The following is a 27953-nucleotide window of genomic DNA, read 5'->3' as shown; positions in this document are numbered from 1 at the left end:
AAAAATCCATTTTCGGTTTAATAGGTCAGGTTTACCTTCATGACAACTGTGGGGGGAGTGAATTTTTTTCTAACTCGCCCATTTAAAAGTTATTTAATCTCAAAGTTCAGCAAATTTAGGAGCGTGTCCTTTTGATTGACAGGTACCAATCTCTGGCTTCAAGTAAGAAGAATGTAGAACAACCGCGGTTTTTAGCTAGTTAACAATGTGACTTAGCTTTAGCCCGCTTACCTCCGTTAGCTGGTTAGCTCCCGTTATCTCAGGGTTAGCTCGATTAGCTTTTAGCTGCAGAAAGCTCGGAGTTTGCTCGATGTCAATCATCCGCCATGACTCTCACAGCTGCCCTCTCAGCTTCACCTCTTTGTCCATCTTTGTATTTTCCGGGCGAGACGACGCTGCCAACATGGCGACGGTAGGAACCGCCCACCGAGCTTCAATTCAGCTGTTCAGAAACCTATGGGTGACGTCACGGTGTTCCGTCCATCTCTTTATATACAGTCTGTGGTTTTGCCTAATCCATGGTTACGTGAAGTAGAAGTAATGAACAATGAAGCAGTTGGCAGGCAGGAAATGTCAACAGGGACCTAATGGTCAGGTTACAAAAAAACAACTGAAGACTGGAGTGAGAATTCAGGAAGGAGTCCTCATTCCTGGTCCTGGAGGACTTTCCAAGTGTCCCTGCTGTAAAACACATGACACAGACTCAGACAAGCTGTGCACATCTGCTAAATGCACATTGATTTGAATTAGGTATGTTGCAGTGGGGACACTTGGAAAGCTCGCAGGACACCGGCCCTCGAGGACCAGGATTGAGGATCGCTTGTCTGACAGATGAAATCTAGGTTAGAGGAAAAAAACATGATGAACAACAAACCTGTGAAAAAACAATGGAAACCTGGCGGGAGAGATGATGAGGGTTGAATGGGAAAAAATAGAAGTAGGTTTTCTTTTTTAATCAGAAACTGACTGAAGCAGGAGAGAAGTACAACAGAAATGCCACGGTGATGTTTGGATAAGTGCCATTTCATAACATTCATTCCCAAAGACAGAAATTTTTCCTATAAATCATGCAGTAGGAGTGTGTGTACTTCTAAAGTTTCTCTACGGGGTTCAGGTCTGGATTCTGGTGGCCTGTACCTCTGTGAAAATGTTTAATCTTGTATAATATGAAATAACACAGGGGGGGGGGACTAAGAACAAACATGTAGAATTTTAAGGCTTTGTCGGAGACAAAAACTTGTATTTCAAGCCATTTTTTTAAAAATAATTCTGATGGTGTTTTCACTGCACTGCTAATGAACTGGAGCAGATAGCACCTCAGTCAGGTTGCTCGGGTCGTACCAACACACAGCTGGCATTGTGACTTTTCAAAGGCTGCTGCCAACTGCTACAGAGAGGACAAAAACAAAGTGGCACTGTGACACTTCCCACTGACTTACTAATATCATTTAAAAAAACAAAAAAAACAAAACAGCCACCGTTTATTTTTCCTTTCCTTTTTTTTAAAATCATATCCTGATACTTTATTGAAGTTGTTGTAGTTGGGCCTATTTATTCAATTAGACTGTGTTGTCTTAAGTCAACAGTAGAACAACCAGTGTGTTCATGACAAAAGGCTGAACCTTGAATAATGATGAAAGGTTCTACATAAATGGATATTTATTCATTTTCATTTGTGTCTCAGTAAAACCTATCCAGAAAAAAAACAAGTTTAATGAGTGGAGTTGCTCATGCCTGGTACTATTTCAAACAATCAGTTCTTTGAGACTACAACATTGTCGAAATAATAAACTTTCTGTTGTGAATATATTCGATTAAGTACAAAGTCGTGCAACTCATAGTGAAGAGGATGTTGTTTCCATTTGCTTTTCAGCATTCATTTTCATCTAACATTAGACTAAATCTTCTTTTCTTTTGCCTCAATAGTTTTGTTGTTGATGATTAGCAGTTTTGGTCTCATTAAACTGTTCTAAGTTTATCATTTGATTGTGTTGATCTTAGCAGTTTGTTTGATTTGTGATTGCTTTTCCTCATAATATTGGATCTTATGAATAATCAGTCTTATTCGCAGTTCTTTAATGAACATCAGCCTTAGTGCGATTCAAGTAAACTAATAGAGTTTCCAGGTGTTCTTTGCAAGTCTCGTTCCAGACACCTTTATTCATTCGTCTTTCGTCTATGCCAAACATTAGACTTGTTGTTCAGTAATCCTTCATCGTTTTCGGCATATCTCTTTCTTGCTTTACTTTTTGTTTTTCACACTTGGCCACATTTATTTTTCTGTCTGCAGCTCCAGAGTAGATGCTTCACACCTCTAGCTGTGCGCTGAAATGTTTTATATGCAGACGATGCCTGCAGAAGGAAGAATATACAATGATACGCTTGTAAGCCAATCTCCTGTGTAGCTCATGGCTAGCAGCTGCCATATTCAATTATACACCTTGTTAATAACTGAAGTTACTTTTCTGCCCCGGCTTTAATTTCTTATACATTTTAGCTTCATCTAAACCAATTCTTTTTTCTTTTTGTCACCTTTTTTTCTTTTTAACCTTATGACATTTTGTTATTCATTTACCTGGAACAGAACTACTGAATGTGGTCCTATGGGGGCCACAATCCTGCGGGTTTTCAGCGTCTCCTGCTGCAACAGACCTGATTCAAATAAAATGGATCCAACAGTCTATTAGATCCAACAAAAGCTACAGTTCTGCACAATGATTCATTATTTTTAGTCATGTGTGTTGGAGCTGAGAGACAGTGAAAACCGGCAGGTCTTTGACCTACATGGGACTGTATTGAAGAGCCCTGAGCTTAAATGTTGTGCAGGAAAGCAAATTTTGTGCTCTGAGCTGACGGCTCTGTGTGCATGGTTAGTTGAGCAAAGCATGAACAAAGTTCTTGTTTAGTTGAGAGTTAAAGGAAATGCTTTTTCTGTTGTTCTTTCTGTTTTTCTGAAAGCACAGAGCTTAATTTGCTTGTTATTTTCCCATGTTTTACGACTGAACATCCCATCAAAATGATTTTCTTTTGTTCTTGGTTTAAGAAAACTAAGCAGATTATGAGTCTAATACCGTAATGGATTAAAAAATAAAAAGAGAGATTTTAAAAATGAACAGTTGCACAGTTTTATCGCTTATTTTAAGCTTAAAATTTAAATCATAAAGCAGGATGCTATCATGTGAGAACGTTTGGCTTTATTGTTTTTGAAGTGGCAAAATTGTCTTCAGTTTAGGGAATTAATGTTCCGCCTATGAATGCAAAATAATGAGTAGTTTACTTTTTTTTTGGCATAAATAATCTCAAAGCTATGATCTGTGCTAAAAGGACCAATTCAGTGCAAAGAATCTTTTCTCTCAGATATATTGATTAACTTTAAATGTATCCACATCTCATAAATCCATAAATCTTTAAATAAATGCTAACATTTGCTGATAATGAGATAAAAATGTTTGCATGTTAACATGCTCCTTCTGAGCATTTTAGAATATCTATGAATATTTTTTGATGTCATTAGTCTCAGTAAGACTCTGTTAATCAAAAAAAAAAAGGCCATGGTTTTTTTCTTTGTTTTTTTTAATTTTTTTTATTTTTTTATAAATATTCAGCAAACCAGCAAAATAAAAGCCATATTTTAAGCCTTTGCTTAAAATATGGCTTTCTTTTCTTATTTTGCAAAGGATCAATAAATAAGCAGAAATGTTGACTGCTGGTCAACCCTGTTAGCAAAGTCATGCTTTATAGAACCATAAAATTGTCTATTGTAACCTTTTTATAGAAGTATTTTGTATTCTTATCTGGGATTTCTGCTGTTCCAGTTCGGTCAGAATTACCTGAGATGGCAGAGAGAAGGAAGCTGCACACCAGCTGGCAGGGTGTACACTTTGTAATTTTAGTTGCTTCTTTTTAAGTTGCATGCAAACGATGTACGATGCTGTAATGAACTTGGTTGTGACAGGTTGGATATATTCAGACATATGCAGGATTGTGTCGGGCTGCAACCACACAGATTCAAGTTTATTTAATATATTTATTGATTATTTTTTCTCAAGATCTGAGAAGTTTTCTCCATCTTCTTCTGCAACACTGCGTGTTCCCCCACTAAGGGGCTAATAAAAACCCTTCTACTCAGAGAGTGTTTATTCTTATGTGAGTCGATATGTTTGCCTGTATGGTACCAACCTAAGAACTGAAGTCCCTCTGCTATGCTGTTTCCATGCTGCATCCATCTTTGTGAACTGCTGGTGTTAACTAGAGGAAACTTTCCATACAGTGGATTGAGGTTTCTTCCCCTGTGCATTTCATAAATAATGTTTTACTAATCCATCCTGCAAGATGATAAGGCTGTAACAGCAGTCGCTCTGCAGGATGATCAACTTACGTTTGTCTGTTTCTTTCAAATAATTATTTCACATTAGTCGTCTTTTATCTGGGACTTTGTCTTTCTAAAGAGCTTCAAAGGCAGGAAGCCTCAGTACAGAGAAACAAATTGACATTGATGGCTGTAAACAGATAATGTCAGGTCTTCCAACAGGAAGATGGACTACAGACGAGCATGTAAGCCCCAGCAATCCGCTGCATTTGTACCTTTGTGTGTTTGCATCGTGTGTAAAGTCATGCCTGGCTGGCTGTTATCTACCATGGACTCGCAGGTCCCTGGAGGGACACCAGAGGAGTCATCTGATTCACTCGCAGTTTCCTTGTGTGAATGCAAATTACTACCGAACCACTACCAAGAGACAAAGATAGGAAGGAAATGTTGTTTTTTTTCCCTTTAAATTAAATCCAGTTCTTTTTCTGCATAATCCCCGTCAAACAGATACTTGTCTAACATATAAACTGAGCACAGGAGCAGTTTGAGGTCCTCTTCACCGGCATTAACCGCCACCAGCTGCGTCTTTTCAACAAACACTGGAAGCATCTTTCTCCTCAGAAGCCCCCCCCCGCTCTTTCTCTCCTCAGTTAAGGTCTGTTTATGAAACACAGGCGATTTGGCTCTGATTTGATTTGGTGTTCAACGGCCCTGATAATTATGATGAATCTTCCACGCCTTGTATGTGCAGGCGCGCCTCACCTCGGTTCCTCTGCACTGCCGCTGCCGTGCTCTCGTGTCAGACCTGCGACACTTAAAGCTTTATAAATATTGACTGGCATTAATTTGCTCCGAGTGCCAGATGTGCAAGATTTCCTACATTAGAGCGCTTCAAATGGTGACAGCTTGTCAATCTCAGACATCCTGTTATTATATTTCTCTACAAATTGAGTTTTCCCAGTGTGACAAATACATCCATCTGTTGTCACATAAGCTTTATGAACTAAGCCTGCTCCAGAAGGCTCTTTACTAGCAGAATGAAGGAAGTTGGACGTATTTAATGCCTCCTTTTAATGTGATGGCAAAAAAGAAAGAGATAAAAAGCTTTTCGATTGGTTTTATTGTTGATTTGATATTTGGCTAGTAATCTGCAGTGCACACATTTTCCAATCAGCAAAACAAAAGCTGCAAATGTCTGTTATGTATAATTATCACCATTATTAGACACTAAAGATGCAGTGCAATCAGTTTAATTGCCCTTGTTTATAATCGGTGCTTTGCTTGCAGGTACATTAAGGAATACTTGGAACCCAAATTCTGAATTGAATAGTTTAGTTGAAAGAAAAAAAAAAGTCTTTGCAGTCTGTTTGCATCTGGGCGGGACACTGGACAGACGGAGAGCAGAGGAGAAATGCCACGTTGTCAAAATTCTAACTTGGATTGGAAAAGCTTAACTCTGCCTCTCTTTTAGTTAGTCTTGCTTTAGTACATTTAGGATGCATTCTGATGGAGACGCACGCAGCATGCATGTGTATTAATCGTTGTAAATGTGTGTTTTAACTCGTACAACCCAAACACAGTAATGAGTAATATGGTTTGGTTTCCCTTTTCTCTCCTTCAACCCTCTTCCTTCACCCCGTCTGCCTCTCCATGTCCTCTGCTCTCCTCCACTCTGTCATTTTTAGTCTGCAGATGAGATAGAAGAGATGGTAAGCTTTATTAGAACTTTTTCAAAGTCCTTCTCATGGTCATTTTTATCTTATTCTCTGCTGTCTACCTCACTTTGCTTCTCTTTGTCCTGCTAAACATGCTGGGGGGGGGTTTCTTCAAAAAGGAAAAAAAGGCTAAAGCTACTTTCTAGAAATGCTGATTAGTCGTCCTTAATTTCTGTTGAACTGAATTTCTTGACAATTGCAAAAGTTAAATATCCTTTAAATTGCTGTGTCCAGGGGGTAAAAATCCACTTAAAGACTGATTAGATTGAATTGAAAGCAAATGAAGCCCCCCCTCTTCCCTATTTCTTTTATGTATTCATATTCTTTCTACTCTTTTCTGTCTTCACCTCTTCTCTGGTAGCTGTGCACCTCATATCCTTCATCCATTCCTGCTTCATACCTGTTCCTAATGAGTTCCTCTTCATAATTCCTCCATGTATAATTTTTTTACACTTTATTTTTGTCTTGTACTTTTAAAGAGGTCCAGATCATTTTTTTCTCTGTGTGCCACAATTTATAGTAAAAATCTGCAGTCTCTTGTAGTTGATTTAGTTTGACACAACATTTAACATAATTAACTGATTAAACAAAATGGACGTATTTTAGACAATAAATTAAACAAAAGAGGTTTTCATGCATTTTTTTTCCCTTTTCCTGTCTTGACATTCTTCCTGTTTATTTTAAAGTATGTTTGCATGCTTATGCTTTCAACCTGTCACACACATGCGAATGTCATTGTCAGTGCAAGAGTGCTTGTGGTGTGTGTGTGTGCGTGTGTGCGTGCGTGCGTGCGTGCGTGCGTGTGTGGTATATTCTTGTACTATTGAATCCAAAGACTGAAACCACATTAAACATTTATTGTATTGCTACGCAGACCTAGACATGTGCAGAAAAAGAGGATTCAGCAACACTTTAAAACACAAATAATTTGTCATTTTTAATTCATACTATTAAGAAGGATGTAAGATTTTACTCTTTTCAAGGTCGTTACAATAGATGAAACATAAGTGTCAATAACGTACAGGTTTATATATTTTTGTTAAAGATACTGAGACGTCGGTCTCATCAGATTCCAGTTGAAGTGAGTAAAGCTGTTTCCAACCCAGTAATGGCATGGGCTTCCTCTTTCCAGCTTGACTTCATGGAATCAGTTCTGATAGAAGAACTATATAAAAATGTTAGATTTAATGTTTCAAGCTAAGCTGGATTTATGTTATTTCTACCAGGGTTTGTTGTAAGGCTGTTTTTCATGCAGCTCTACAACTGGATCAGTTTAATCCGTAGTAAGACCAGATAAACCAAAAGTGTTGAGAGTGTCAGAAGACACTAAAAATATATAAAGATTGCTTAGTGAGAAATAAATAAAGCATTTTATGTAAATACAGTTCTTTATTTAATACATGAATCTGTAAAGGTCCAGTTAAAGGATATAGTCTGCTTGTAGTGTGTAAGTTTCATGAATTCCAAACTTGGGTAGAATTTACAAGCATCTTGTGGATAATTCTTCATATTTTAGGACAATTAGCCTGATTTCATTTGTTATATGACAGATGACCTCACAATTCACAAACAATTAATGCATAAAAAATTATTTGAAATACATTTTTTACAAGTACAATTACTTTTGTTTTCATAAAAAGAATGACCATATTCATGCAATCCACATAAGGCAACAGTACAACACATTACCTTTAAACAAAGTGGCAAAGATGCAGTTTAAGACCCATAACTATCTATCAGCAGTCTGAGACCTGCAGATCTCAGTGTAGGTGTGCATGAACGTGTTCCCTGCAGGAAATAACTGTAATGTCAAGGTAAGAGGGAAATAAATGATGTTTTACACAGAGCTGCCAGGAAGGAGCTGTCCTGAGGTTGCCAAAATACCCAGAGGTTAAACAAGTTAAAGTTCTGCTTATTTTTTATATTAATGGATATGTGTAAGTCCAAAAGGATCATTTTTTCAGACTTGAACATGTAGAACTTGTCTAGTTGAGTGCTTTAAGCGAAAGCTTAATGGCTTTGTTGGGAAAAAACAAACTCCTGTATTCTTAAAAAGTCAAAGGAGCAACCTTCCCTATTAAAAAACAAAAAAACAGGAGTTAATTTCTATGTCAAGGTATTTTTTGGCAATTATCTACACAATAAGCTTAAAATTCTGATAAAGGTTTTGATAAGCTAATTACCAGATTGTCATCAATCTGGTAATTAGCTGGTCTGGTAATTAAATTTACTTTAAAAATGGCAAAAATTCAGGGTCTAGTGTTTTGCTGTAAATCCAGTGATGGCTGGGGTTATCTTTCAATTAGAAGATTGCACCGGAGACTCCTTTCTGGCGTGCCACAAAATGTTCATTTAGGGAAAAAGAGAGAGAAACTTACCATAGCATCATAAGAAATCTTACTCAATAATATTTTCTTAAAGTCTCATGTTTACCTGAAGTGATTCTGAATATATATCAACAAGAACAAAAATAAATGCTCATTCAGAAATATATAAAATCATTTTAATTGTAAGATTATTTACAAGTATTTAAATGAACACTTTACCAATAATCTAATTGACTAATCTGCCTTTTTTTTTTTTTGCAGGCCCAGCAGCTACAGAAGAAAGACTCGCAGCTGAAAGCACTGGACGCCTTCTACAAGGAGCAGTTGGCGCAGCTGGAGAAGAGGGTAAACCATTTACACAGGCCCATATGAACACAGAGACTGTCTAAGGCTTCATTCAGCCTCACAGAATAGCAGAATAAACTATAAATGCACATATGCACACTACAGGACTTGGACAGGTTGACCTTTGTCCCACGCCTTCATTCACACATTATAACAGAGAAATGTCAGTGTGAAACTGCATGAATGCAAGCTCAGCTATATTAGATAAAATGAAAAGTACACTAAAAACTTTTTTTTTTACCTTTTTCATTTTTTCAACCTTTCTGTTTTGCAAATGAAAGCCCAAATATTTTTGTTACATTATTTCTCTTGTTAATATTCTTCCAGTTCTGCATTCAAACTTGCAACAAATGCCATGAAAATGTTGCCATCCCTTCTCTAAACACATAGTAGGCCCTCTGACATCAGGAGAACCAAATGATGTAGAATTTTTTATTTATTTTGTCCTGCTATTCCTGTAGAACTATCCTAACATGTCGACGTGTACCTGGTTGTCGGCACATTTAGAATTTTTTTAAATTCTCTACATATTTTCTGTTTCCGGACAGCACAGGCTGACAAAGAACCTGCACCCTTCCCTTTGAAATGCGTGATGGAAATTGAAAACTTGTGGACTTCCCTTGTAAAGGTGGAATCATGAAGTCGGCATATGTGACCTAAAATCTCACATCAGACGTGAATAAAATTTGCCAAGATCACTGATTCAAGCCTGTACTGACTGAGAGCCTGGCTTTTGGACTTATAGCCCCTAACAGTCTAGTTTAGGAATCACCAGTCCTGGTCCTGGAGGACCGGTGTCCTGCAGGTTTTCCAAGTGTACTAGCTGCAACACGCCTGATTCAAATCAGTGTGTATTTAGTAGACATGAACAGAGCTTGTATGAGTCTGAGACAGGGGTTTTCCAGCAGGGTCACTTGGGAAAACCTGCAGGACGCTGGCCCCGAAGGACCAGGATTGGTGATCCCTGGTATGTGGTCCTTTTTTATTTTGATCTGAAGAAAACTAAATCCATTTCTTCCAGAAAAAAATCTGGAAGACTGGAATTGGCCTGATTACAATTCACATAGATGTGTGAAGGTTCAGTCCTGTTGTCCCTGAGCTCACAGAAGTTTGTTGCCTCTGGATTAATGTAACCTAAATCTTTTCGTTTCCTCAGGAACAAATATATTCTGCATCGTAGTGCTTGACTATTGTTTTCCCCAGTAAAACGCTGCCTGTGTGCCTATACAGTACAGATATTAATGGATTGTTGCTGATTAGTGCTGCTTGAGGGAATATGCATATTTGACGATACCTGGTGCCCATGCCTTTTTATGTGCTGAAACGTCACAATATTACTTGAATATTTTTATGATATTAAGAACTGTATGAGAAATAGGCACACCCCACCACCATATCTCTGGCAACCCTGTTTTATGACAGTTCATTGTTTTTTTATTTTGTTGACGAACTTTTGGATACTGCATGTTTGAATTACCATTTTCATTTTATTTTTATAGGTGTTTATTTATTTTTATTTGACTATTTTATTGTTATCATTGGGAAATCTGTTATAGTCACTTCCTAAATCAATACAAAATGTATATCAACTAAATTAAAGCCAGGTTATTCAGCAGATTGGGCTTCAAAGTACAGTATACACAAAAGTAAGCACTCCACTCAGTTTATCCAATGTGATTCCACAAGGAGCAAAGATTTAAGTATTCTGAGCATCTCCAGAGAGCCGTCACAAACCCATCCATTCCCTTTCATCTCCCGTTTGACATTTGCCAGGTAGAAAAGGTGTGGTGTTAAGTCTCAGCCTCACCAGGCGCCTCACAGAGGACCTTTCCACAGGCTCTCTGGGGAAGCTCTCTTCTATTTCTCTAAATAGAGAAGACCTTTACAGGACAGTATGTGTAAAATCTAAGTATTGTGTTCTGTTTACCATGGTTAATTCAAGCCTGGCCTGCCCAGGGAGTGACTGTCAACATGAGAGCCGCATGAGGCATTAGATTGCCATCACTGCAGAGTTACCATCCATGCCTTGATTGGATAGAGTTTACACTCATTCTGCCAGCTTTTTATTCCTCATCTCTGCTGTTTTGTTGCATTTAGTTAATCTTTTACTCTCTTTCTATTTTTATTGGAAGAAAGAATATCTCACTGAAAGTTTGGAGTAAACTTTCTCTTCCATTTAAAGGACTGAGTTTTGGCGTGTATAAAGGTTAAATGTAGTCTGCCACAGGATTAAATAAACTGACTGAATCACTGACTCAAGCAATAGTTTTCTTTTTATGAAGTTTGGGAATTTGAGAACTACCGAAGGCATGTCCAATCCGCCCAGCCTCTCTGCTGATGTGAAATTGTAAATGGACTGCACATAGTTGGATGTAACGCTTTTAATCTCAGTGACTTACAAAACACTTTACAGGCTTTACATTTTTTTTTGCACACTTGAGCAAATTGTTTACCTGACATTGGCAGAAACTTGCTCAAAGACATCTGAACAGAAGGAGCTGGAACTTAACTGTCAGCCTTGAAATTATTTAAAAAAAAAAAAAAAAAAAAAAAAAAAAAAAGTAAATAAAAGTCTGGCTATCTGGCTCAATCAGTCAGGCTATGTTCTTCTCCTCTTCTAAGTTCAAGAAAAGTTGGACAAATATAAACAGTAAAAATCTCTAAAGACTAAAATTTAGATTGAATATCTGATCTTGATGAATACAATTCACACATATTTAAGACACACGCATAGAGCTTAGTGTCAGATGAGTGTGTGTCTGCACGTGTCTCATTAGTAACAGGTTGTGTGCAGAGTGGGTAAATGGCTGGCAGGCTTGCATACAGGTGGCACAAGCTGTGTTTATTGTTGAGCTCAGGATGTTTGCAGACAGGCCTCTTTGTGTGGGTGGGTGTGTGTGTTAGACAGAATGATATGTATATACAGTATAATATATGTGTATTGGTAGAAAGAAAAACAAAACAAAACCAAATGTTCAGAAAGCATATGATCTGCGAACCGCAATACAATTCGGAACCAGAAGACCAAAGAGTCCTGCACAGGTCCAATTTTACCAGCCCGAATGATCGCAGATCCATTACAACGACCAAAGCCGACCCGTTGATATCTCCTACTGAAATCTGGACCTGGCCAGACCATGTATGTATGACCCTCGACCTGACCCGCACGTTAACGACTCAGCCATTGTAAATGCACCCTCCTTCAAGTATGACTTTTCTTTATTCTTTATTCAAAAAGATAACACAATAAATGGGTTAAGCAGAGCTTGAGCTTAGAAATATATATTTCCAATTTTAGTCAGTTTCATTATTTGAACAGTTACAACAATTAAACAACTAAAACAACCTAAAACAGTGTCCAAAACATGTCCAACACAAACATGCTGGAAAACAAGGAGCAAGGCTGAAAACCACTTCCTGTAACTCATTGCCAACCATGTGAAAGTGACATCATATGATTTATAGCAATATACACTGCTCAAAAAACAAAACAAAGGAACACTTAAACAACACAATGTAACTTGAGTCAACCACACTTCTGTGAAATCGACTGTCCACTTCGGAAGCAACACTGATTGACAATCAATTTCACATGCTGTTTTGCAAATGGAATAGATAACAGGTGGAAATTATCTGCAATTGGCAAGACACACCCGATAAAGGAGTGGTTCTGCAGGTGATGACCACAGACCACTTCTCAGTTCCGATGCTTTCTGACTGAAGTTTTGGTCACTTTTGAATGCTGGTGGTGCTTTCACTCAAGTGGTAGCATGAGACGGAGTCTACAATCCACACAAGTGGCTCAGGTAGTGCAGCTCATCCAAGATGGTACATCAATGCAAGCTGTGGGAAGAAGGTCTGCTGTGTCTGTCAGTGTAGTGTCCAGAGCATGGAGGCGCTACCAGGAGACACGCCACTACATCAGGAGACGTGGAGGAGACCGAGAGAGACAACAACCCAGCAGCAGGACCGCTACCTCCTCCTTTGTGCAAGGAGGAACAGGAGAAGCACTGCCAGAGCCCTACAAAATGAGCTCCAACGGGCCACAAATGTACATCAGTTATTGTCACATGTGACAGATGTGACAAGGTCTGGAGATGCTGTGGAGAATGCTCTGCTGCCTGCAACATCCTCCAGCATGACCGGTTTAGCACTGGGTCAGTAATGGTGTGGGGTGGCATTGCTTTGGAGGGCCACACAACCCTCTATGTGCCTGCCAGAGGAAGCCTGACTGCCATTAGGTACTGAGGTGAGATCCTCAGACCCCTTGTAAGACCATATACTGGTGCGATTGGCCCTGGGTTCCTCCTAATGCAAGACAATGCTAGACCTCATGTGGCTGGAGTGTGTCAGCAGTTCCTGCAACATGAAGGCATTGATGTTATGGAGTGGCCCGCCCGTTCCCCAGACCTGAATCCAAGTGAGCACATCTGGGACATCATGTCTCGCTCCATCCACCAGCACCAAGTTGCACTACAGATTGTCCAGGAGTTGGCAGATGCTTTAGTCCAGGTCTGGGAGGAGATCACTCAGGAGAACATCTGCCGCCTCATCAGGAGCATGCCCAGGCATTGTAGGGAGGCCATACAGGCCTCAGTTGGATCAGCCTGTAGTGTGTTTTTCCACTTCAATTTGGAGTATAACTCCAAATCCAGACCTCCATGGGTTGATACATTTGATTTCCATTGATAATTTTTATGTGAATTTGTTGTTAGCACATTCAACTATGGAAAGAACAAAGTATTTAATAAAAATATTTCATTTATTCTGATCTACAACATGTTACTTTAGTGTTTCCTTTATGTTTTGAGCAGTGTAATATTTGAAATATGAGAAATTAATGCTAATTCAGCATCTGTTTCCAGTGATAATTTCCTCAGGTTTTTTTGTTTTTATTTTCTGAATCAGACAGGGTGCACATCCAAAACCAGTTTGTTGATATCCAGTTGTTGCTGGATTGGGTTGAAGGCATTTTGCCAAAAACTAACCCCAGAATGCTACAGGCAAGCTACAGCCCGTTATGGTGCATAATACATGCTAGATTGCAATCAAAGTTTCAGTTTTAAGCTTGCAAACTTGAGTAGTATTGCTTTAAAAGTACAAATGAGACCAAGACTGATAATCATAAAAGTTATTCTTTAGATTAAAATTATTGATGCACACATACAAATAAGAGAATAAGTATGTGTTGACTCCATAAACACAGACATTCTGTATGCTTTGTATCCAGTCAAAAAGTACAGAAACCTGAATGTAAAAATATTAATTTCACACTATATTACTTTTATTATTCTGATCTTTTCTTTTCTGCGAAGTAATATTTGCAGTGTTAAGTAGCGAATGTTGACTAGTTATTTAGTGTTAAGATATCCTCCTTCAGCGATAACTCTGAGGCAAATCAATCTGGAATCCTTCCTCTGAGTTATTAAGAAAATGTATAGCAGGGTGGTCTGATGGAAATATTTACTCATTTTAAACAATGTTTTAATAACTGGGCCATGCATGGAAACCCGAATCTGGCCTAAGCAGTTCAAAGGTCCATTTATTGCTTTAATCTTTAGGAAAGTGTACTTGTCTTTCCATTTTTAATAATATGCCAATAGTAGCCAGTGGAAATGGTAGTGCGATTTATTTTACATCTAGACATGTTTTTATATCTGACTATTTCTTCCTCTGACTATATTCTTCTTCTTTCTCTGGTGGTCATGCTGCCTTTCTGACTCTAACACGCGTTGCTGTCATAATGGAGTATATTTTGATCCTGGTTGAAATAAAGCATACAGAAGAAGATAATAATCCCTCTCTAAGTCTGACAGGTGGCTTGACAGGCTGTCAGCAAGACTTGTATGTACTGCACCAGAAATATCTGCACACTAAACACACATACACTGCTTTACTCCATATCAAACTAGTGGCAGCACCTTTATTCCTGGCATAAGAAAAGAAGATTCACCCTCTTTCTCTTGGTAGGTTGTACTTGTCACTACGTTTAACAACTCATGAACTATCCAACAAACTATGTCTTTATTTACTTAACAAGATAGAAGCCAACATGCAGAACCATTGTGGTGCTTGCAACCATTGTGGTTCTGCATTTTGGTGGTGGCGGCCACTTCCTGAGCTGCCACCTGAAGATCCTGAAGCTATGTGGTCGGGGCTTTATGTCCATGGTAGGGTTACCCATGGCAAACAGGTGTCTACGGGAAGGACCAGACTCCATGATGATGACGACCATTGGCAGAAGTGTTCGCTTGCCCGGATGCGAGTCACCTTAACCCCCCCCCCCCCCCCCTGGAGCCATGGCCGGGAGTGGGGCACGACAGCAAGCATCTAGTGACCAGGCCTTCGCCCGTGGGGCCCGGTTGGGCTTAGCCCGTAAGGGTTACATGGGCTCCACCTCCCGTGGGCTCACCTTCTGCAGTAGGAGCCGCGGGGATTGGGTGTAATGTGAGCTGGGCAGCGGCAAGAGGTGAGGACCCTTGCGTTCTGACCCTCGGCTGCTGAAACTGGCTCTAGGGACATGGAACGTCTCCTCTCTGGCGGGGAAACATTCATCCATTCATCCAGCTCTATACCCTCTTTTGGGTCCTGAAGGGGGCATGGGAGTTTGCCCAACCAGTCTACATGTGCTTTGTGGACTTGGAGAAGGCATTCGACAGTGTCCCCCAGGAGCTCCTGTGGGGGGTACTCTGGGAGTATGGGGCACCCCACCCCCTTTGTATAAGCTGTCTGGTCCCTGTACGACAGGTGTCAGAGCTTGGTTCGCATTGCCAGCAGTAAGTTGGATTTGTTTCCTGCGAGGGTTGGACTCCGCCAAGGTTACCCTTTATCATCAAATCTGTTCATAACCTTTATGGACAGAATTTCTAGGCGCAGCCGAGGTGTTGAGGGGATCCAGTTTGGTGGTCTCAGGATTGGGTCTTTTTGCGGATGACGTGTTGGTGTCATCAGGCCATGATCTCCAGCTCTCGCTTGAGCGATTCATAGCAGAATGTGAAGTGGCTGGGATGAGAATCAGAACCTCCAAATCTGAGACCATGGTCCTCAGCCAGAATAGGCTGGATTTCATTCTCTGGATTGGGAGTGAGTTTCTGGCTCAAGTGGATGAGTTTAACTATCTCGGGGTCTTGTTCACCAGTAAGGGAAGGATAGAGCATAAGGTCGACAGGTGGATTTGTGCGGCGTCTGCAGTAATGCGAACTCTGCACCGATCTGTCGTGGTGAAGGAGGAGTTGAGCCAGAAGGCAAAACTCTCGATTTGGCGATCTATGCTCCTACCCTCACCTACGGTCATGAGCTGTGGGTCGTGACCAAAAGAACGAGATCTCGCATACAGGTGGCTGAAATGAGTTTTCTTTGCAGGGTGGCTGGGCATTACCTTAGAGATAGGGTGAGGAGCTCTGTCATCTGGGGCTCAGAGTAGAGTCGCTGCTCCTCCGCATCGAGAGAAGTCAGTTGAGGTGGCTCGGGCATCTGGAACTTAATGTCTCCTGGATGCCTCCCTGGGGAGGTGTTCCGGGTACGTCCCTGTGGGAGGAGACCCCGGGAAGACCAAGGACACGCTGGTGGGATTTATTTCTCTCCGCTGGCCTGGGAATGCCATGGGATCCCCCCCGCAGAGTTGGCAAATATGGCTGGGGAGAGGGAAGTCTGGGCTGCCCTGCTCAGGCTACTGCCCCCGCAATCCGACCCTGGATTAGCGGTGAAGAATGGATGGATGGACAGAACCATTGTTTGGTCAAACAATGGAGTCTAAAAATCTGACATTGCATCAGCTCAGCTTGGCAGCATTCAGCATAGTTTTGGATTAATTTTGGCTTGCTCTTTACAGTGTTGCTTCTTTTGTTAAGGTTTGCATGGCATTTCATTTGGCTTCATGTCTGAACTTGTACTGATTTCATTTTACCACCTTTTTTTTTTTTCTTTTTTTCTTTGTGAATTTGCTGCTGTGTTTTGGATCATCAGTCTGTTGCTTGGCTCAGTCACTTATTTCGAGTCATTCAAATACATTTGATTAGTAGCACTATGGTTTCTACTTACCTCCTTTATTTCCATGGAAACAGGAGTTTTTCCACACACCACATCTGCCTTTTGCCAAGCCTAGCTTTAAACTGATAAAGGGTGTTTATTTTTTATTTCACATGACTGAGGAAAACATATGTGTGCAAACACTGCTGGGTTTCAGTACGTTGAAAAAATTTACCATTGAGATCAAAATTTCCTCTACACTCAAGCCAACTTTACCATTATGATGATTAGAAACCTTGTTTATTCAATGGAATGTATGAATTGGTACAATGTTCACTACTACTTTGTTACTGTTAACAAATATATGACCCAAGCCAACAGCCTGAGTTACACCAGTCCATTGACACACACATCACCCACTGACAACATACTTTAAGTGTGTTTGCAGCAAGATAGATATTCTGATGTTTTGATCAGAATTAGTTGTTTTTTTTCTCCATCTTTTTCTAAGTACCATATTAAAACTCCACTTTTCTGCTGTGTTGCACTTTCTCATGGAAATGCATCCACTCTGGGGCTTATGTAAACCAAGTCAAAGTTTAACACTTTCATCCTGTGGAAAGCTATCTGCTCAGTATGCTGCACCTAGGGCTTCAGATCTGCTTATTAGTTTGGCTTGTTAGTAGTATTTCCAGCGAGGCTGCACCCATCTGGAGATGAAGATATGAGTTTCATAATAACTCACTGGTGCTAAACATTGCAGAGTTGTAGCATTCCTGTTGCCTCATTATTTTTTCTGGGCAAAGGAAGTGCTTTTGTGCTCTTCAACACCAGTAAATCAGAATTTGAAACTGCTTTTTAGCCAAGTGTGTTTACTCGTGCAAAGAATTTGTCTCACTTACCTACATGCAACAGGAAGTTTAATAAAGAGGTACCACTCGTTAAAGTAAGACTAAGTACAAATATGTAAGGTCTTTGTAAGAGGTATACCACTGACAGTATCGCCGGTTTATATATATATGTGTATATATATATATATATATATATATATATATATATATATATATATATTTATATATATATACACATAAATATACTCTTTCAACTGTGTAGTTTTAGATCCACTAAACATATTGCATATGTTTAGAAATATAGTATTTACAATATAATTTAGGATAGTTAATCTTTTATACTGTCTAGGTACTGTCTAGTTATAAGTAAACCAGAGCTGTACAGTGTCAAAAACGGAGATGCTTGCATAGAAGATAGCCAGAGGGGATGTGAAGCAGTCCCATCATGGGTTGGTTGATAGACTGTTGAATGTCCTCTGCAGAACTCCGGACTCTTTATTCTGGATAATGTGGCTCTTTTTTCCCCAACAAAGTCAGCTTCCCACTTCAGATCCTGAGAGACATGGTGGTGCACAGGAACTTGAAACTCCACAGCCACACTGCTATCTTGGTTGGCAAGTCGGGGAAGTTCAGGGATGTTCTTCTTGAATTCCATTGTCATCTCAGTTGTTTTGAGCATGTTAATTTCTGATTATTGTACCAACAGTCAGCTGCTTGACATCCATCATGTATGCAAACTTGTTTCCATCTTGTATGAGGCTAGCAACAGTGGTACCATCTGCAAACTTCAGGACCTTCAAATACTGGTGTGAGGAGTTGCAGTTGTTTGGATACAAAGAGAATAGTAATGGGAATAGCATCCAACCCTGGGGAGCACGGAAACTGATAGGGTCCTGGATGAAAGGTTGCCCACTTTCACAAGCTGTTTCTGTTTTATCATCAGGAAATTGGTGAACAAATGGCCGCTGGAAGTGAAGGAGTGCAGTCAGGGTCAGCAGTGCCTACCCAAGGCAGAAACATATAAATGGAAAAATTCTATTTTGATATTTATGATATATATTTTTCACTTTCTTTTATAATTAATATTATTTTTTATAGAATCTTTCAGATAATTTTCTATAGCATGTAGCACCTATTGATTTGAAACTTAGTGCCTTTCATAGCTAAATAAAAATGACTCAACAGCACCTCCTCCAGGCCAGGCAGAAAACCTGCACAACTCACCCTTGCACTGTACAATCAAGGCCATAAGCACAGTCCTGCACTGCATTGGACATTCATATTGTTGCAATGATGTATGTTCGCGAATACGTAGTCCATTCCCCCAGATAAAATCATTTACATAAAAAAGGCAGATCACAATGCAACCTTTTTACGTTACGGCACTATGCCAATGAGCTACGTACATTCCAAAGGATTAGTGAATTTATGCTCCGCTCTCAAAGTTGGTTGAGGTTCTCATTGGAGGGATGAGCCTGCTAGAGAGGTTTAGACTATTTTCAACATCTTTCTTTTGTGAAAAAACATTAACATACGCTTGTGCTTGTCTTGACATACGAAGTTAAATATTCCAGGACTGCTACTGTATTATTTAGCCATATACATGTATATATATATACATATATGTATATATATACATATATGTGTATATATATACATATATGTGTATATATATACATATACGTGTATATATATGTATATATATATATATATATATATATATATATATATATATATATATACATGTGTATATATATATATATATATATATATATATATATATATATATATACATGTATATATATATATATATATATATATATATATATATACATGTATATATATATATATGTATGTATATATACATATACATGTATATATATACATATACATGTATATATATACATATACATGTATATATATACATATATGTATGTATATATATACATATATGTATGTATATATATACATATATGTATGTATATATATACATATATGTATGTATATATATACATATATGTATGTATATATATACATATATGTATGTATATATATATATATATGTATGTATATATATATATATATATATATATATATATATATATATATACATGTATATGTATATATATATATACATGTATATGTATATATATATACATGTATATGTATATATATATATACATGTATATGTATATATATATATATACATGTATATGTATATATATATATATACATGTATATGTATATATATATATATATACATGTATATGTATATATATATATATATATAATGTGTGTATATATATATATATATATATATATAATGTGTGTATATATATATATATATATAATGTGTGTATATATATATTTATATATATAATGTGTGTATATATATATATATATATATAATGTGTGTATATATATATATATATATATAAAATGTGTGTATATATATATATATATATATAATGTGTGTATATATATATATATATATATAATGTGTGTATATATATATATATATATATATAATGTGTGTATATATATATATATATATGTGTGTATATATATATATGTATATGTATACATATATACATATACATATATACACACATATTTTCACTTTGACAGAGAGCTCTGTGTGAGCCCACACGTGTGTATGTTACATACATATATATATATATGTATATACATATATACATATATATATATGTATATACATATATACATATATATATATGTATATACATATATACATGTATATACATGTGTGTATATATATATATATATATATATATATATATATATATATATATATATATATACATATATACATATATATACATGTATGTATATGTATATATATGTATATATATATATATATATATATATATATATATATACATGTTCTTCTGTGAATGCTGTAGTCATGCTCAAGTTCAGGGTTAGAGGAAGTGGGAGTGTGTGTGGGTTAGAATAGTGCTTCTTTTTCACTTTTTCATGTGAGGGAGAGAGGTATAGAAAAACAGAAGCATGAAAGAAGTGTGCAAGTTTATTTTCTGCCCACCTGTAGACCATTTTGTGTTATTTTTAGTGTACTGGTGTGTTCCTTTATAATAAAGTTTGTAAGTGTTACTTTGGTGTAAAAAACAAAAAACAAAAAAACAAAAAACCTGATGAATGCATTGCTTTGATCCATTGTCTATGTGAGAGGCTCTGTATTGGTCTTCAGTAATAACATTTTTTAAAAAGTGGTGTCCCAATGAGCTCATATGAAAAGAAATAAACAGGGTAAATAAATATGCTTGATTTCTTTGAAGGTGGCAAATGAAGATGCACTATTTTGAGGAAATGAATTCCTGTAGGAGGTACAGGTTGGTTGTAAACATGCAAGTAGAGCACAGGAAAATGGTAGCAGTCACTCAGTGGGAGAGCAGAAATTTGTTTGACGTTTGACGACTGATGAATGTAAAGTACAGCTGCTGCCACCTTTTCACATCTCAAAGGCTTCTTGACTATCTGCATCTGCTTCGTTATTCATGGTTGCATGCAAATGGGATAACGTTTTGCAATTTTAGATTGCCATCTTAAATAAAAACCGCAAGCCATTACTCGCGCTCTTTATTCCAAACTAGATATCCAGCAGGTATCCATCCTCTCAAAATGTCAACAACTCTATGCCTGTCGACTACCCCAGGATTTAGGTGGAAAACATCAGGAAATCAGAGAAATGTCAGGATCTGTAGTGCTGCTGTGATGTTGAAGCCACCTACCCTGTTTGAGGACTAGACTGGAATAGCATAGGAAAGAAAACAAGATTATAGGAGCTGAAAGAGTGAGAGGGTAGCGAGTTAGCGAACATAATGAGCAGGCAGTAAAAAGGTAAGAGGCAATTAGGAGGCTGCAGGTGGCTTATTGGTTGTTGTCGATGCGTGCACTACTGGCTGACAGGTTTTAACTCATTCAAAAGCTGTCACTCAGTTGTGTATGTTTTGTTGAATATAGGTGTGTTTTTTTTTAATCTGTTTTACCAAGACAATTGTACAGTTATGCCAGGGAAGCTGACACAGCTTGAAAAGGAAAGTAAGTTCAAAGATGAGACCGACTGTAGGAGCAGAGAAGCAAAAAGTAACTGTGGGGGTGGAGAGAGAAAAACTTGGATGTTCTGAAAGCCTCTCTCTCCTGTTCATACCATGCCTTTATTGGGATGTTTCACAAAAAAAGGGATTCTGTTGGCCTCTTCGATCCATGTTGTTCAGCTTGCACTTGGGCAGGTTTTCAGTTAAGTGTTAATCAGTCAGGATCAAAATGATTTTTACTAAATCTGAAACCACGATTCTCAACCAGAAGGGAAGGAATGCTTCATCCAGGTCCATCCAGAATGAGTACCTGTCTCGAGTGGAAGAGTTCAAGTACCTTGGGGTCTTGTTCACAAGAGATGACAAATCAGAGCAGGAGATGGACAGAGGGATTGCTGCTTTGTCTGCAGCAATAATGCTGTTGCTCTGGTTGTTGCGAATAAAGGAGCTGAACTGAAATGTATACTCACACATGGCAACGGCTGGAATAAATTTCTTTCAAAGAGTGGTTGGGCTCAGCTTGAACATTTAGGCATGAACCAGGAGTGAAACTGCTGCTCTTCGGCATTGAAGGACATCTGACTGGGATGCATCCTGGTTGGCTCCCATTGGAGGTCTTTGCAGCATGCCCACCTGGATTAAGGACCCCGGGAGACCTAAGGCCCATGGGGAGATTATATATCCCTCTTGGCATGGTAAAGCCTCCGTGCCTCCAAGGAAGAGCAGGAGAGTGTTGCAGGGAGGAGAGGTGTCTGAGCAGGAAATAATGAATGGCTAGACATGGAAATGAACTGCATACTGTATTAAAGATGAAGATCTGTGTTAAAATGATCACAAAAGCTGTACAAGTCGGGCAGTTACTTTGTTGATTACTCATTACTTTTAACAATTCAAACAGCTTTGCATTGTAGTTCATCAGCAGACCAAAAGCACCAGTTGTTTCATAGCTTCTTATTTTCTTTTTGTCTTGATTAACTGCATTAATTGTGACCCTCGCTCGAACTGTAAGGATTTCTGGGTTGATTTAAGCTGCTTCATTTTTCCTGATTTATTTGGGAGAAATCTGATGCAAGATCAAAGGAGAAGCTGAAGTCTGGCAGAGAATTTTAAATAATTCATATGTTGTACAAAACTCATCGGGACTGTTACATAACCAAACATAAGTTTGATATTTAAAAATCTGATTTGGGAATCATCGTTACTGTTTGTAAATGTAAACCAGTTCAATCAGCTAGAGACTGCGCATTGATCAGGAGTTACTGTGGTCAAGTGAGCATAGAAAAGAATGGAGAGAGAGAGATGACATACAAAAACATGTATTAGAGGAATGACACAAAAATTTCTGATTTATTTTCCAGTAATTCTACAGAGAAGAGTGCAGGACAATAGTAGTCAGTAGTAGTAAACAGACTGTTAGTCTTGTATGTTATACATTTAAGTAGAAAGCGTAGAATAGCAGAATATCAAATCTTGAAACTAAGACATTCTAAAAGTGTTTCTAAAGAATATTAGAACAAGCCTACAACTTTCTAACATTTTTTTAATCCTCATGGCTGTTCAAAGCAGTAGGATGAATATGTTACAACATGTACTCGCTTCAGACCACTTTGCCATTTGGTATTGTTGTTCACTGTATTTATGATGCAATAACACAATTTCAATGCCACTGGCCTGCTACAAAACAACCACACACAGTTTTACATACTTCACATGACTATTACATGACTGTTTTTTTTTTATAATGTGGGAGATCTGTGTGTGTCTTCAAATGTTATAATTAAATTCAACCTGTCTAAGAAGGGATATATGGCCCAAAACAGAAGATGACATGAAGAGATTCATATTAATTGTACTCCCATGATGGATCCCTTTGCATATGTTAGACCAGGGGTGCCCAAGTCCGGTCCTCGAGATCGACCATCCTGCTGTTTTTAGGTGCAACCCTTCTCCAACACACCTGAATCAAATAAGTGGCTCGTTAGCAGACCTCTGCAGAGCTGAATGACATGCAGAAGAGGATCCCGGTATTTGACTCTGCTGTGCTGGACAGGGGTTGCATCTAAAGTTTGCAGGATGGTAGATCTTGAGGACTGGACTTGGGCACCTCGGTGTTAGACTCTTTCTTTCAAGTAGTGAGACCAAATGATCTAGGCTTTCGACTTTTGACGAAAGATAAGTTTAATGCATTATTTAAAAACTTGGTCAGGTTTAATTTTTTGGCGTGTAATAAAGCTGGATGGTAGCATAACTTGTTTTGTGAAAGTTACGGCATGAGCCAACTTGCCATTGCCATCATGTTTTTAATAGCAGGCTTTTAAGAGCAGGCTCAAGACTCACCTTTTTAGTTTGGCCTTTATTTGATTTTTTTATTAAGTTTTAATTGGTTAATTTACTCCGTTTTTATTTTCTTTTAATCAATTATTTTTATTCCATTTTTATATTTGTTTGTGTATATCTGCATGTATATATGTGTATGTATGTATGTGTGTGTGTGTATATATATATATATATATATATATATATATATATATATATATATATATATATATATATATATTAGGTTTTTATTTAGTGTCTTAATACATTTTATATGTTTTAAATGGTGCAAAGGGCTCCTCGAATGGGGTTTCCATGACTAGTCTGTCTGCCCTTAGCTCTCTCGTTTAGATGTATCTAAAAAAGGGGGGTTTGAGGTATCTTTTTCTATAATGTCTGTCTGTGTGTTTCCTTTATGTCTGATTTTAAACTGTAAAGCCCTTTGAGTTACATATTTTATGTTGGAAAAGCGCTTCATAAATAAAGTTTGATTTGATTGAGGCTACACATTTGCCACTTGCCTGCTCAGCATTACTTAGCTACATTTGAAACTCCATCCTTGGCATGTCCTTATTTGTGTCTGCTGTTTAATGGTTGAAATAATAAATTGGTCAGGTTGATCATGAGTAGAGTTATTTTTTTTTTCTCTTTTAATTTTCCCCATAAGCTATTATTTTGTTTATGAATTGGCTTGTATGAACACTGTCATTATAAATTCATGATCCCCCTGTCCCTCCACTGCTGTCTCTGCTGCCTACCATCCCAGTTCCAAAAAACTTAGGGGAAACACTGTTATGGGTAAATATGTGGAGAAACACCCAATACTGTAAAGCCCAGGCTTGAAGGATCAGCAGAGAAGGAGTTGCTTGTTTTTATCATAATACTGCATTCCTGAGTTTCGGCCCTCTGGAGACAAGCTGGGAAGGAAGAAAATCATGATTTCCTGAAAAATTTATGAGTAAGCTCTTCTCTGCTGTGCTTTACTTTTATTAAAAGAGGTTAGATTCACTTAACCTTCTCATGATGAATATACAAGTCTACAACTTTCCCTCATCTTTTAAGTTTTACTATGAAGCAATGCTGATGAATTTAAATTACATTCAAGAGTCTGAGTTGTGACTTTGAACTAACTGGAGGCTCAAAGTGAACGAGAGACTGGGATGTGAGGAAGAAAGATGTCATGAATGACAGAGGGAAAGTTCTTGATAGAAATGAGGTTTTCAAAAGTTAAATATAATTTATGAAAATATGTTGGTTTTTTTTTTGAGAAGAGACTTTGAGGGTTGCTGCTTGTGTACTGGATTTAGTAGTTAAAATGTTTTACATACCCCCATTTTAACTTACTAGTTTTGAGTGTTTTGATTAGTTATTTACTGAGACATGTTTAGGTTTAAATACTAGAAACAGGCTGAAATGGTTTTTACAAAAAAACCCTGAAATCTCCAATATTATCTCCATACCGATATGGTCAAAGCAGTAGGATGAATATGTTGCAACATGTACTCACTTCAGACCACTTTGCCATTTTGCACTTCTGTTTCCTGTATTATGATGCTATAAGACCATTTGAATGCCACCAGGCTACTACAAAACAACTATACACATTTTTACAAAATTACATGGCGGGTTTTTTTTTTTTTTTATCTGGGAGATCTGTGTGTATTTCTACTGATAAAGTTGGCATGCTGATATGAAAATGTAATATTGGAAGTGATTGGTATCTTGGATTTTCCCTGAAAAAGTTTTTACTTTTTTAATGGCACAACTTTTACATGTTATATCAAAATTTTTAACTAAGTCTCCTCTAACTCAAAATGACAAAATATAAGAAATTTCATGTATTATTTTCCAGATAAGATTTGTTTGTTTGCCAAAACTCACAAAACAAAAAATATTGGTAGCGGTTGATATAATTTGAAAACAAGAGTCAGACAAAATCGATACATTAGATATTGGTAAAAAGCCAGTATTGAATATCCATAATAATAACTAAATGATAATTAGTCATTTTTGTGTCTTCTTGTGTTGTTTCTTATTAGAATTGGGAAAGATTTGAGGAGAGCAAAGAAGAATTCCACCAAGCTGCCTCCAAGACTGAAGCCAACATCAGGTGAGACTTGATATTTTAATTCTAACCTTGACCTCCAAACTTGATCTAAACAGTTTTTAAGGGTTCATTCGCATCAGGATAGTCAGCTAGATTCAGCCCGAATGGGAACTCACTTCAGTTGGAGGGTGGTGTTATTCATGCTTACCAAGATTATGTTCAAACTGCATTGCACCAAACCATTAGAATAATAATATTTCCCCAATAATAATATATACCCATTCTCACCAAAGGTGGCGCTGCACTAGTATTTTGCAAAAGAGGGAACGAGACCCGCATGAAGCAGAAAATTCTGTTTTCTCCTCTTGCAAGCTAAACATGGAGCACAAAACTCTTGCTGTTTTGGGTTTTTTATTTTGTCTTATGCAAGTATACTTCAGAAATACACTGCAACAATGGCCGCAGTATGAACAACAGATGAGGGAGATGACTATTAACGCAATCGCTATGTATTTACCCACAATGCAACACTACACCAAATGTAGGAAGTGAGTTTTTATTGTTGTACACTTCTTGTATTTGGTCCTCTTGTAACAGACAGAGACCTGCAACTATAGGCGCACCGAGTATGCTTCTTTGGTCCAAATCAGGATTAATTTGTCACATTTCCCAAAATGAAGCGGACTATCCGAGCAAGCGGACTCAGATTCGAATCAAAAAGGCTGATGTGAATGTGCCCAAAACATGTGCCAGAGAGTCAGCAACACCTTTTAATGCCCACACATTCTTACTAAGTTTCTTCTTAAACATATCCTTGCAATACCCTGACAAATCCATTTCCACACACATTTCCACATAAGCACATCCCCCCAATCACAAACCAATTTGAAGCAGCACAGGTAAGGAGCCATACCTTGGAGCCTCTGGTACACTCTCGCCAGTTCACGCATACACAACTGCATCCACATAGCAGACTAATAACATACAGTGGTAATATTTTATTTCTTTCTTTCTGCCTAGTTAGATGCAAACGTTCTCCAGAGCAAACTTACTTATACGATAAATGTTTTAATTGGCTGCTTTAATTTAGCTGAATTCAACAATGGCCCATTTCCCTATCCTCACTTCACACTGTAGACTTGTGATGAGCCACAGCCGGAGAAAGATAGCTAATTATCGCCGCCACAGACTGTTACACACAGATGTAATTGGCATTAGAGACAAGACCTTGTCTTGCTGTGAAATTACAAGTCTTAAGAAAAACTAACTAAAAGATGCAGGTGTTTATGAATGTAGACAAAATAAGTCTTTTTACCCCTGACGGCAGGCTTTTTCCAAGCCAAATTACATATATTTTTATGTGGAAGTTTGCATTTTTTAATGTTGGATTTTTAACTTGTTTAATTTTTACATAATAAGCTCTTTTTTATTTCTCCAGCTTGGATCTTCTCAATATTATTTTTGTACATGTTTTTATCTTTTAAGACTCAACCCATAAAATATTTGTAAGAAAAGTCTTTTTTTTAAATGAAGTTATTTGTCCCATCAAAAATTGTCAAAAAAAAAGTCATTAAACTTTTTGGGATATTTACCATTTATGACCATGTGATATGGCAACATTTATACAGTTCTGTCTTCCATTTTCTGGTGTCCATTAAGGGGCAGAAGACAAGAATCGGATTGTGTTCAACAGGATTTTAAGCAAAGTTTTAGCGATAAAGTTATGACAAATGTCTCAGAAACTGTACGTATCAGGCATGTCATGATGTTTAAAGTGCAACACTTATACTTCAGAGTCATGGAAACTAGACAGTTGTTTTCCTTGAAGTCCACATTTCCTGGCTTTATTTTAAAGTGTAACCTAAAGCTAATGGCTAACTAGCTAGAACAGGCTAACCCGAGTTAGGCTAACCACCTAGAACAATTTGCTTTAAAAATCTATCAAGTGTTAGTCCACTTTTTTTTCTTTATTTTAGGTTTGATCGGACTTGATAATGAT

At 37.7% G+C, this 27953-nt stretch overlaps 1 protein-coding gene across 2 annotated transcripts in view; it reads left to right on the top strand.

Moving 5' to 3' along the window:
* LOC306755257 (MICOS complex subunit mic25a-like) overlaps window positions 1-27953 on the top strand; it is an 85450-nt gene that overhangs the window by 18752 nt on the left and 38745 nt on the right. Inside the window, exons 5-7 of one of the 2 annotated variants that reach the window (XM_079239580.1) lie at window positions 5995-6018; window positions 8613-8696; window positions 25947-26017. In XM_079239580.1, coding sequence (XP_079095706.1) covers window positions 5995-6018; window positions 8613-8696; window positions 25947-26017 — 179 coding nt within the window. The remainder of the gene's footprint in view (window positions 1-5994; window positions 6019-8612; window positions 8697-25946; window positions 26018-27953) is intronic. The other variant, XM_079239581.1, reaches the window with a different exon arrangement.

The sequence above is a fragment of the Telmatherina bonti genome (genome assembly GCF_933228915.1).
Source record: "Telmatherina bonti genome assembly, chromosome: 4".
Classification (NCBI taxonomy): domain Eukaryota; kingdom Metazoa; phylum Chordata; class Actinopteri; order Atheriniformes; family Telmatherinidae; genus Telmatherina; species Telmatherina bonti.
Note: the sequence above shows the minus strand (reverse complement) of the source record. Positions and strands in the feature narration are given on the sequence as shown.